Source organism: Mustelus asterias, chromosome 9, assembly GCF_964213995.1.
Source record: "Mustelus asterias chromosome 9, sMusAst1.hap1.1, whole genome shotgun sequence".
In the NCBI taxonomy this organism is placed as follows: domain Eukaryota; kingdom Metazoa; phylum Chordata; class Chondrichthyes; order Carcharhiniformes; family Triakidae; genus Mustelus; species Mustelus asterias.
Genome location: NC_135809.1, coordinates 90,929,712 through 90,942,182, shown reverse-complemented (window position 1 = coordinate 90,942,182; position 12,471 = coordinate 90,929,712). Strand labels below are relative to the sequence as shown.

General features: G+C 41.2%; 1 protein-coding gene across 2 annotated transcripts in view; it reads left to right on the top strand.

Annotated features, from left to right (window-relative positions):
- The window catches only part of hps5 (HPS5 biogenesis of lysosomal organelles complex 2 subunit 2), a 65,458-nt gene that overhangs the window by 9,927 nt on the left and 43,060 nt on the right, over nt 1–12,471 (top strand). For both annotated transcript variants that reach the window (XM_078220506.1, XM_078220507.1), the window contains exons 2-4: nt 590–804; nt 4,854–4,964; nt 6,853–6,917. In XM_078220506.1, the coding sequence (XP_078076632.1) occupies nt 700–804; nt 4,854–4,964; nt 6,853–6,917 (281 nt within the window). In that variant the 5' untranslated portion in view covers nt 590–699. The remainder of the gene's footprint in view (nt 1–589; nt 805–4,853; nt 4,965–6,852; nt 6,918–12,471) is intronic.

Sequence of the window (12,471 nt, the reverse complement as noted above, 5' to 3'; positions counted from 1 at the left end):
TTGTCCAACTAACTTGCTCAGATTTTCCTCTTCTATCGTTCCCTTTCGTCGTGCACTTTGAAGATGTGACAACACCGCACTGCACCAGCCAAAGCTGATGGGCTCCTTGCTTCATTTTGTATGACTGCCAAGTTGAGATCCCTGGGTGTGGCTGTTGGTGTGCACAACCAGTCACTTAAGAGTTGGAGAGTTGAGATGTCAATTTCCCCTACCCACATCCCTTATGTGTGTGCGGCTTGGCAGGGGACCAATGGTATTAGCCCTCTCAAACATCACCTATATACTCGCTGTCTCTGGGACATAGTTATTTGTGTGCTTGTGATTAGAAGTTGTGGGCTTATCAATTTGTATGCTCATGACTGGGAATGGGAAGGGAATGCTACTATCTTTGGTTTGGGAGCTGGGTGAGTGCCATTAATGCTTTCCTTCTATTTTGCTATCTTCTCTGTGACCACTAGCTGGCAATGGCTATTTTTACACATTTTAAAAATAATTGTGTCTGATATATTGTTAAATTGTACTGTTCTGGGGTGGAGTAGACTTTCTGACTAATTGGTTACAAGTGATTATGTCTATTTACTATCCACAGCATGAACATGAAGTATCCATAAGAGATTGTGAACAAGTTTACAGAGGTTGCAAATCATACCTTTCGCCAATTATCTTATTTTCATTGAAACTTCTTTGTGCGCCTTTGCAATGTCACTGCCAATGATCCCAGAATCGTGTAGCCATGTCCTGGCTGAGCTGGACTCTCTGGATCCCCTGTTATCTGCTCTCCGGTTAGATTCAAGCAGACTCAAGGTGAGTGAGAGGGGGACACAATCAACACAGCTGCCATTAAATGAAAGGGCTGATGTTTTATATTTTTAATGAGATGGAAATTTGGTGATTATGTTGATCCAGTGTTGATCAGATTGTTGGGTAATGCAGTAGTCTGTTTTTTGTGTTGCGATAGTCCTGGTTTTAGTCATAAGTGACTGTCAGGAAACAGTGGGAATTACGGAGATCCCCTTAGAGATGATCAGTGGCAGCATTTCAGTCAACTCCACAGGTACAATAGTTTGCAGCTGCCTTTTCTTTAGGTCCTATACTCTGGGTCTGTGAAATAACTCACCTGCATTGGCATCAAAGTAGCACCATGCTCCCCTTGTAGGTAAAGATGAGTCTGTACCCTTTTAATTTGCAGTAGAAGGGTGGGATGCTGAACTGAAGATGCACTAATCTGCCACTGGTGCTCTTGCGGATATAGATAAAGGCATGGAGTGTACCATACTCCTGCTGGTAAAGATTGTGACATGGGGAGGAGAGAAAATGGGTCCATTTTCTAATTGGTGAGATGTGACAATTCACAAGGATCTGTACTGAAGCATGAGCCTTTCACCATTTATATTATAAAGGTTTATGTTCATTATTGCTTTAAAGTTTATATATCCATAATTGCAAGTGGCTCTTATGTTCGACGATGCAATAAATTGTGTGAATGGGAGTGGCAAGAATGTGATGGAATACAGGCAAGTGACTGGGTGAAACTGGCAGATGTTTGGAAGTTTGAGGTTATTCATTTTCAATTTGAAAAAGATGATTAGAATATCAATTGGAAAACTGAGTGACAACAGGATTTAGGGCTCTGTGTACACAGTTTGCTAAAAGCTAGTGCAGAGGTATAAATAATAATCAAAAAGGCAAATAAAATGTGTGTCTTTATCTCAATGCGGCTTGCACACAATGTAGTCGCCATGATGCTTCAGTTGTACAGAGCTCTGGTCACATTCCATGCAAACATACAAAATCGAAGCAGAGTTAAACCATTTGGCCCTTCAAGCCTGCCCCGCCATTCGGTTAGATCATGGCTGAGCGGTTTCCCTTGCTTATCAAGAATCTAAAGTTATCAGGGGTAGACAGAAATGTGGAACTTGAAATCTACCATTGCCTGAAAAATATTCAATGACCCTGTCTCCCGCACCTTCTAAGGCAGAGTTCGAAAGCTGCATAACCCTCCAAGAAAATGAACTTCTCATCTGTCCTATAAGGGCAACCTTTATTTTAAAACAGTTACCCTTAATTCTGCTCATCCACAAGTGGAAACATTCTTTTCATATATACCTCGTCAAGACTATTCAGAATCTTTTATACTTCAATCAAGTCACCCCCCACCACTCTTCTATACCTATATTCAAATGGAAACAAGCCCATTGTTCAACCTACATGTATCAATCTAGTAAACCGTCTCCAATGTATTTATATCCTTCTTCAAATCAGGAGACCAAAGCTGTGCAGTTTTTGAAATGTGGTATAATGAAGCATAACATCCTTACTTTTATGTTCAATTCTTCTTGTGATAAAGGATAACATTCCATTAGCTGCCTTGATTATGTGCTCAATCTGCATACTAACATTTTATGACTCATGCAGTAGAATATCTAGATCCCTCTGAATTCTGCAGTCGTTCTCTGATTAAGTAATACTGTTTTTTTAAAATTTGTTCTGCGAAAATAAACAGCTTCACATTTTCCCACATTATACTCCATCTGCCCCGGAACGTACCCCTGTAGGACTCCACTTGTCACATCCTGCCAATCAGACCAAGAGCCATTTCTGCATACTCTGTTTTCTCAGTAAGAGTTTTAACAACACCAGGTCAAAGTCCAACAGGTTTATTTGGTAGCAAACACCATTAGCTTTCGGAGCGCTGCTCCTTCGTCAGATGGAGTGGCAATCTGCTCTCAAACAGGGCACAGAGACACAAAATCAAGTTACAGAATACTGATTAGAATGCGAATATCGACAGCCAACCAGGTCTTAAAGATGCGGACAATGTGAGTGGAGGGAGCATGAAGCACAGGTTAAAGAGATGTGTATTGTGTCCAGACAGGACAGCCAATGAGATTCTGCAAGTCCAGAAGGCAAGCTGTGTCCAACGCTGGCATCTCCACATCATGACTACTCTGTTTTCTGCCAGCCAATCTTCTATCCATGCTAACATGTTACCCCCTACACCATAAGCATTTATTTTCCGCAATAACCTTTGATGTGGCACATTATCAAGTGCCTTCTGGCAATCCAAGTACAGAATGTCTTCAGGCTCCCCTTTATCTACAGCACATATTACTCCTTCAACAAACTCTGATAAATTGATTAAACATGATTTCCCTTTCACAAAACCATGCTGACTCTTCCCAAATATCTTCTAAGCACCCAGCTATAACTTTGGTCAATTCTAGCATCTTCCCCATGCCAAACATCAAGTAACTGGCCTGTAGTTTCCTGTTTTCTGCTTCGCTCCCTTCTTGAATAGAGTTATGTTTGCCACTTTCCAGAATCTAAGGAATTTTGGAAAATTAACACCAACGCATCTTTTACCTCATTAGCCACCTCTTTAAGACCCTGCGATAAAGCCCATCAGGACCTGGATACTTGGCAGTTCCATTAGTTTGCTCAGTACCACTTCCCTAATGATTGTAATTTCACCAAGATCTTCCCTCCCTTTCTCTTTCTGACTTACAGCTTTTACTGGAATTTTTTTTGTATACATCTTTAGAAACAAAATCTTTGTTCATTTCATCGACCTTCTTATCTACTATTAACTTCCCATTCTTGCATTCTAGAGAATCCACACTCATTTTGCTTACTCTTTCCCTTTTTAAATACCTCAGAAACTCTTGTAATCTGTTTTTATGTTTCTAGCTAGCTTCCTCTCGCACTCTAATTTCTTTCTCCTAATTAACCTTTCAGTCATTCTCTGCTGTTCTTTATATTCTGTCCAATCATTTGACCTGCCAATAATCATGGTTTTTCCTTAAGTTTGATGCTTTCCCTAACTTCTCTAGTTAACTGCAGATGATGGGGCATTACCTTAGAATTTTTCTTTATAGAAGAATATACATATTCTGGGTATTCTGAAATGTCACGTTAAATGCCTGCCACTGCTTCGCTATTGACCTATCCCCTACCGTAGTATCACTTCAGCTAGCTCAACTTTTATGCCCACATAGTTGCCCTCTTTTAAGTTTAAAATACTAGTCTTAGACCCACACTTCTCCCTTTCAATCCAGATATAAAATTCAATCATATTGTGGTCCCTTTACTCTGAGGTCATTAATTAATCCTGTCACATTACACAATAAAAAGTCCAATATGAAATGCTCTCTGGCTGGTTTCAAAACATGCTGCTCTGAGAAACTATCTCAAAAGCATTCTATGAACTCCTCATCCAGACTACAACTGCCAACCTAGTCTTTCCAGTTTATGTGTAGATTAAAGTCACCCATGACTATTGCCTTCCCTTTACCACAAACACCCCATATAATTTCTTGTATACTTCGCCCTATATTGTGGTTATTGTTAGGGGGCCTGTGGACTCCCACAAGTCACATTTCCCCAACTATTCCATCTTGAATGCTGCATTCAGTTTGGGTATGAGCATCAGGAAGGATACATTGTGCACTGTATTCCATGTGTTGCTATTCATTCAGAGGACTGTTACCAGGCTTAAAAAAAAGAGTAAAAGCATAGACCATGTAAACTTTGTTTTATTTCCTTAAGTTTGGAAGTTGCCCTAATTAGAATATCAAAAGAATCAATAGGATTGCTGTTGAAGCCATTTGCTTTAGAGGGAGAATTCACAGCAGAAGAACGTAATCCTAAACTTAAAACAAAGCAAAACCATTTTAGTATTTCAGGAAGCTTTTTTCACGGCTAAACGGATGGAAGCTGGTCACAGACAGGATCAGTTTCAGGGAGGAAGAGCAGTGAGATTCTAATAGGGATCAGTTGGAAAGTGGAAAGATGACTTTGACATGTGGTTGTGGAAATGTTAAAATGTGACTTTGAAGGATCCTGTCTTTTCTCAGTGCACATGTTTGTCTGTGTCGCGGAAGTGGCTGGCACTGGGCAGCTCAGCTGGTGGACTCCATCTCATTCAGAAAGAAGGCTGGAAACAGAGATTCATGTTAACACACAAGGTGAGGACTGCAAAAGGTTGAATGTATAAAGTCTGTTGCACAGGCCTGTTTCCTTAGGGTGCTCTATGTTGTAAGTGAGACATCAGCGAAATGCAAAAATGATTAAATATTCGTGAATAATCTTGTCAAATACATTTTAACACAGCCTAGGACAAACAGGTACAGTGATACACTGAAATATCTCTTGGTTTGGTAGCACTTGCATTGTCTTTACCTCTCTGATAGCTTATTTATTAAATGACAGATCACACGACACCAGGTTATAGTCCAACAGGTTTATTTGAAATCACAAGCTTTCGGAGCTGCATAACTGAGCAGCAACATCTCGGTTCTGTTTCTCAGTTTTCACTGCGTTTGCTTGTTTTAAGGCCAGCTGCTAAAATTGTCCTTGATTGCTTAAAGAAGGGAACAACATCAACTGGTCTGCTTGCCCTTTGTCACTGAGATAACCTCTGTTCGAAAATGTTTTCTTGCAAATGTAGGAAAACTTTAACAGACTGTAATGATTTCCATGGTTAAATAACCTGCCAGTGCTCATTGCCTTGGCTCAGACATAGAATGGTTACAGTTGAAGTATGTGACCTTACTGTACCCCAGCCAGTGCCCACCAGATTGTGCTCTCCTTTAAATGGAGAAACCCAAGGGTTCAAACTCCACTGTGGTCTGAGTAGATAATCTTGGCTGATACCTTCAGTGCAGCACCAAGACAGTTCTGTGTTCTGGAACTATATTTTTGATGAGATGTTAACATCAGAGCAAACCTGATGGATGTCAAAGATTGGCATTATTCAAAGTGAGGATTGGTGTCCTGGTCAACATTCATTCTTCAAATAACTGGCGACTTTTAATTTGATTATTATTTGGGGGATCTTGTTGTGAGAGAATGGTACATCGAATTTACCTGCAAAACAGCAGTAACTCCACATTTGGAGTACTGCATACAATTCTGGTCACGCTGTTACAGGAAGGATGTTATTAAACCTGAAAAGGTGCAAAAAAAGATTTACAAGGATGTTACCGGGACTGGAAGGTTTGAGTTATAAAAGGAGAGGCTTGATAGACTGGGACTCTTTTTCTCTGGAGCTTAGGAGGATGAGAGGTGACTTTATAGAGGTTTATAAAATCATGAGGGGCATACATAAAGTGAATAGCCAAGGTCTTTTCCCCAGGGTAGGGGAATCCAAAACTAGAGGGCATAGGTTTAAGGTAAGAGGGGAAAGATTTAAAAGGGACCAAAGGGGCAACTTTTTCACACAGAGGGTGGTGCGTATATGGAATGAGCTGCCAGAGGAGGTGGTGGCAGCGGTGGGTACAATTACTTTTAAAAGACATTTGGACAGGTACATGTATGTGAAAAGTTTAGAGGGATATGGGCCTAGCTCAGTTTAGGAAATCTGGTTGGCATGGATGAGTTGGGCCAAAGGATCTGTTTCCGTGCTGTATATCTCTATGACTCTAACTGTTCAAAAGTAGTTAATTTGAGCATTGAAGGGTTGATAAGGTGCTATACAAACACAAGGTCATTCTTTGGAACAGCGGAAGAAATGTGGCAAGTAAAAAAAAATAGTTACACCTGACTAGTTTGTAAAATTAGACATTTCAACTCGACCATTCTAATGTCTTGACCCGGCCAAAGGATTAGTTCTTGAGCAAAAAGGCACTTTGTCCCAATGCTGAATTTATGTTGATGTTAGGTGCTGCTATGTGTTCCCTTCCTCCTCTTCCATTGCCTGAAGCAGCATTTTTCCTCTGCTTATTGGAAAGCTACATGAGGAGTCAGGAGGGAAAACCAAACAATATAAATGCTTAAGGGAAGGTGGCGGCTTTGAAAAAGCTCTACAGTGGCATCTGAGTAATGTGGATGAATAATAAACTTTTTGTCCTTCAGGAAGGAGCTCTCACTCACGTTGCTTGCTGTCAGCATGATGAGGACTATGTTGCTGTAGCAACTAGGTTAGTATACTCAATTCTGGATTCTTCATGTACTCTGTAGCAGCTTCCATTACTTTATTTTCTTTAATCACTTTTTCAATCTAGATTTATTTTTCTTTCACATTTTGTATAACTTTTGAAACTGAGCCTTAGTTCTCCATGTCCAAGAAAGGGCGTCACTGAAATCCAGCTAAAATTTCTAGCATGCCCGAGGAACCATTTTAGATTTTATTTCAATTGATGGTTGCAGTCCGTGCCTTCACCAAATTCACACTGAGTTCAAAACAGCAGAATAATGCTGTACCAAGCCTTCCCCAGGACTTTAACTCAGAAATAAGCACACAGCCTGTATCGTTACAGTATATATTAAACTTATCTAGTTAAACAAAAACACGAGATAGGAGCAGGAGTTGACCATACGGCCCATCAACCGTACTCCACTATTCAGTACGATCATGGCTGATCTTAAGCTTCAACTTCACTTTCCCACCCAGTCCCATTATCCTTGATTTCCTGAGAGATCAAAAGTCTGTCTATCCCAGTCTTACATGTACTTAACAATGGAGCATCCACAGCCCTCCTAGAGAATTCCAATGGTTCACAATCTTTTGAGTGAAGAAATTTCTCCTCATCCCAGTCCTAAGTGTTTGTCCCGTATCCTGAAACTGTTCCCCTGTGTTTTAGATTCCCCAGCCAGGGAACAACAGCTGTGTCTACCCTGTCAATCTCCTTAATCTTGAATATTTCAATGAGATCATCTCTCATTCTTTTCAATCTGGAAAATATAGACTCAATTTACTCACACTCATCATAGGATAACCCTCTCATCGCAGGGATGATAAAGAACGGTAATTTTCTGACCAGTGTTTATTCTTTCCTCTCATCAACTACTAAAGCTAACTAGTCTGGTTAATTTCTTTGAAAGCTTCCAGTCACACGTACACATTTAACAAAAAATAATTGATATATTCCTTCAGAACAGTGATTGGAACCCAGTCAATGTAAGTCTGTTTAAAGAAGGGATGTGCCTGTCAAACACGTGAACAAATCTCACAAGTTGTTTGAATTTGAATTTAATGGCTTAACTCTTCTCTCTCAGGTTATTTGAGTAGAAATTTGAATAGTTATTTGAAGAGGTAACCAAGAAGGTAGATGAGGGCAGTGCAGTTGATGTTGTCTACATGGACCTTAGCAAGGCTTTTGACAAGGTACTGCATGGTAGGTTGTTGCATAAGGTTAAATCTTACTGGATACAATGGATTCTAAATGGATACAAAATTGGCTTCTTGACAGAAGCCAGAGGGTGGTTGTCGAGGCTTGTTTATCAAACGGGAGGCCTGTGACCAGCGGTGTGTCTCAGGGATCAGTGCTGGGTCCACTGTTGTTTGTCATTTATATTAATGATTTGGATGGGAATATAGGAGGCATGGTTAGTAAGTTTGCAGATGACACTAAGATTGGTGGCATAGTGGACAGTGAAGAAAGTTATCTCCAATTGCAACGGGATCTTGATCAGTTGGGCCAGTGGGCTGACGAATGGCAGATGGAGTTTAATTTAGACAAATGCGAGGTGATGCATTTTGGTAGATTGAACCAGGGCAGGACTTACTCAGTTAATGGTAGGACATTGGGGAGAGTTACAGAACAAAGAGATCGAGGGGTATATGTTCATAGCTCCTTGAAAGTGGAGTCACAGGTGGACAGAGTGGTGAAGGCGGCATTCGGCATGCTTGGTTTCATCGGTCAGAACATTGAATACAGGAGTTGAATGTCTTGTTGAAGTTGTGCAAGACATTGGTAAGGCCACACTTGGAATACTGTGTGCAATTCTGGTCACCCTATTATAGCAAGGATATTATTAAACTAGAAAGTGTGCAGAAAAGATTTACTAGGATGCTACCAGGACTTGATGGTTTGAGTTATAAGGAGAGGCTGGATAGACTGGGACTTTTTTCTCTGGAGCGTAGGAGGCTGAGGGGTGATCTTATAGAGGTCTATAAAATAATGAGGGGCACAGATCAGCTAGATAGTCAATATCTTTTCCGAATGGTAGGGGAAACTAAAACGAGAGGGCATAGGTTTAAGGTGAGAGGGGAGAGATACAAAAGTGTCCAGAGGGGCAATCTTTTCACACACAGGGTGGTGAGTGTCTGAAACAAGCTGCCAGAGACAGTAGTAGAGGCGGGTACAATTTTATCTTTTAAAAAGCATTTAGATAGTTACATGGGTACGATGGGTATAGAGTGATATGGGCCAAATGCGGGCAATTGGAATTAGCTTAGGGGTTTTCTTTAAATAAAAGGGCGGCATGGACAAGTTGGGCCGAAGAGCCTGTTTCCATGCTGTAAACCTCTGACTGTAAACCCAGCTAAATTGAAGAATCTGGCAGCACAGAAGAGGCTGTTTGGATCAGTGTACCTATGCCAGTTCTTTGGAAGAGTTATCCAATTTAGTCCCACACTTAACCTTTTTCCGAGTAAGACTGCAAAATTAATCCTCTTCAAATACACGTCCAGTTGCCTTTTGAAAGTTCCTATGGTGTCTGATTCATCACTGTTTTGAGTAGTTCCTTCGAGACACAAGCAAGCTTCTGTGGAGGAAAACATTCTCCTCCCTCCCCCCAAGAACTTATGTCAATTATTTTAAATCTATGACCTCTCAGGAAACAGATTTTCCTTACTTGCACTACCAAAATCCCTTATTTTGAGTACCTCTATCAAATCTTCCCTTAACCTTCTCTGCTCCAAGGTGAACTATACCAACTTCTCTAATCTCTTCATTTAACTGAAGACCCTCATCCTTGGTATCACCCGAGTAAACCTCTTCTGTACATTCCTCCTTAAAGCCTGGTGCCCAGAATTATACACACACTCCAGCTCAGGCCTTACCAGTGATTTGTAAATGTTAAGCATGACTATCTTGCTTTTGTATTCAGTGCCCTTATTTACAGAGCCAAGTACCCCATATGCTTTCTTAGCTGCCTTATTAACTTGCTCTGTCACCTTCAAGCATTTGTGAGCATGAAGCTCCCTCTGCACTTGAACATCTCTCAAAGTTGTACCATTTATATAATACTGCCTATTTTGATTATTCTCCTATAGTCCATCATTTCAAACTTGACACGCATTAAAGTGTATCTGAGCATTTTCCCAGTCTTAGTCTCCTTCAGTCTGCTGCTATTTACTACATTGCCAAGTTTGCTATTATCTGCAAACTTTGAAACTTTGCTCCCTGTACCCAAGTTACTACAAAAAACATCAATCAATGGCCTTAAAATGGAACCCATGGGGACCCCACCATATATTTCTCTGCAGTCAGAAAAATATCTTCACTACTATTCTGTCTCTTATCCCTTAACCTGTACCCAAGTTACTACACTCCCTTTAATACCATGTGCTTCTATTTAGTGAACAAACTGATTATGTGAAACTTTGGATAGAGGTTTGGATGAAACAAGTGGATAGAGCTGTGAAGAAGGCCTATAATGTGTTAGCTTTTATTGGAGTTTAAGAGCCGTGGGGTTATGCTGCAACTGTACAGGACCTTGGTGAGATCACATTTGGAATATTGTGTGCAGTTCTGGTCACCTCACTATAAGAAGGATGTGGAAGCGCTGGAAAGAGTGCAGAGGAGATTTACCAGAATGCTGCCTGGTTTGGAGGGTAGGTCTTATGAGGAAAGGTTGAGGGAGCTAGGGCTGTTCTCTCTGGAGCGGAGGAGGCTGAGGGGAGACTTAATAGAGGTTTATAAAATGATGAAGGGGATAGATAGAGTGAACGTTCAAAGACTATTTCCTCGGGTGGATGAAGCTATTACAAGGGGACATAACTATAGGGTTCATGGTGGGAGATATAGGAAGGATATCAGAGGTAGGTTCTTTACGCAGAGAGTGGTTGGGGTGTGGAATGGACTGCCTGCAGTGATAGTGGAGTCAGACACTTTAGGAACATTTAAGCGGTTATTGGATAGGCACATGGAACACACCAGGATGATAGGGAGTGGGATAGGTTGATTTTGGTTTCAGATAAAGCTCGGCACAACATAGTGGGCCGAAGGGCCTGTTCTGTGCTGTACTGTTCTATGTTCTATGTTTGCAATTGCCTTTACTGCAGCAAATACATTTACTGCATTACCTTCATCAACTTTCTCTGTTACTTCCTCAAAGGATATCATCAAGTTGGTCAGATCAATTTGCTTTTAACAAATCTTTGCCTGCTGTACCTTATTAATCCATGCTTCTCCAAGTGAGAATTAATTTTGTCCGTGACTTTAGTAGTTTACCCACCAGATTGTTAGACTGACCTGTAGTTATCAGGTTCACCCCTCCCCTCTCTTTGAATTGGGGAGTAATAGTTGCAGTTCTGAATAGAATCATAGAAACCCTACAATACAGAAAGAGGCCATTTGGCCCATCGAGTCTGCACCAACCACAATCCCACCCAGGCCTCACCCCCATATTCCCTCAATAATCCCTCTAACCTACGCATCTCAGGACACTAAGGGCAATTTTTTTTAGCATGGCCAATCCACCTAACCCGCACACCTTTGGAGTGTGGGAGGAAACCGGAGCACCCGGAGGAAACCCACGCAGACACGAGAATGTGCAGACTCCACACAGACAGTGACCCAAACCGGGAATCGAACCCGGGTCCTTGGAGCTGTGAAGCAGCAGTGCTAACCACTGTGCTACCGTGCCGCCCTAGTTCTCTGGCACAATCTCCAAATCCAAAGCAGGTTGTTGTTTTAAAGTTTATTCTTGTCACAAGTAGGCTTACATTAACACTGCAGTGAAGTTACTGTGAAAATCTCCTAATCACCACACTCCGGTGCCTGAGGGAAAATTTAGCATGGCCAATGCACCTAACCAGCACCATTTTCGGACTGTGGAAGGAAACCCACGCATACCCGTGGAGAATGTGCAGACTCCGCACAGACAGTGACCCAAGCCAGGAATCGAACCCGGGACCCTGGCGCTGTGAGGCAACAGTGGGCTAACCACTGTGTCGTCAAACCATGCCATTTAAACTTTAACAAATCCACAGCAGATTATTGTCAGAGTTGAAACAAGTCAAGCTGGGATATGATTTGAATGAAACATGATTTTTAACCCTTAATGCACCGTGACAGAATTAAAGAAGACCATAATCCCGATATACTTTGGATAGAAATGTGTCATTTTTGTTAAAGAATCATAACGAGCAGGAAAAGGCCATTCAGCCCATCATGCCTGATCTGGCTCTTTGATCAAACTATACAATCGGCCCCACTCCATTACTTTTTTCCTCGTAACTCTTGCCCCGTAGTCACAGTGAATATATGATGCCTTCATTTACTGGATAACGTAAATGTGGTGTATAATGTGTATTGAATAATTCACGCTATGGAATTTGACTTGGCATGTACCTTTCAAACGTGTTGTTTTAATTAGGGAGGGCCCAATGTTAAACAGGGCACAAGGATGGTGAGTTTGCAAAATCATAGATTTATTGAATTACATCTGGTAATAGAATTTGACATTTCAAGTCAGTGCAAATTGTAAGATATGACTCCATGTAGCTGGATGATGTGCTCATCA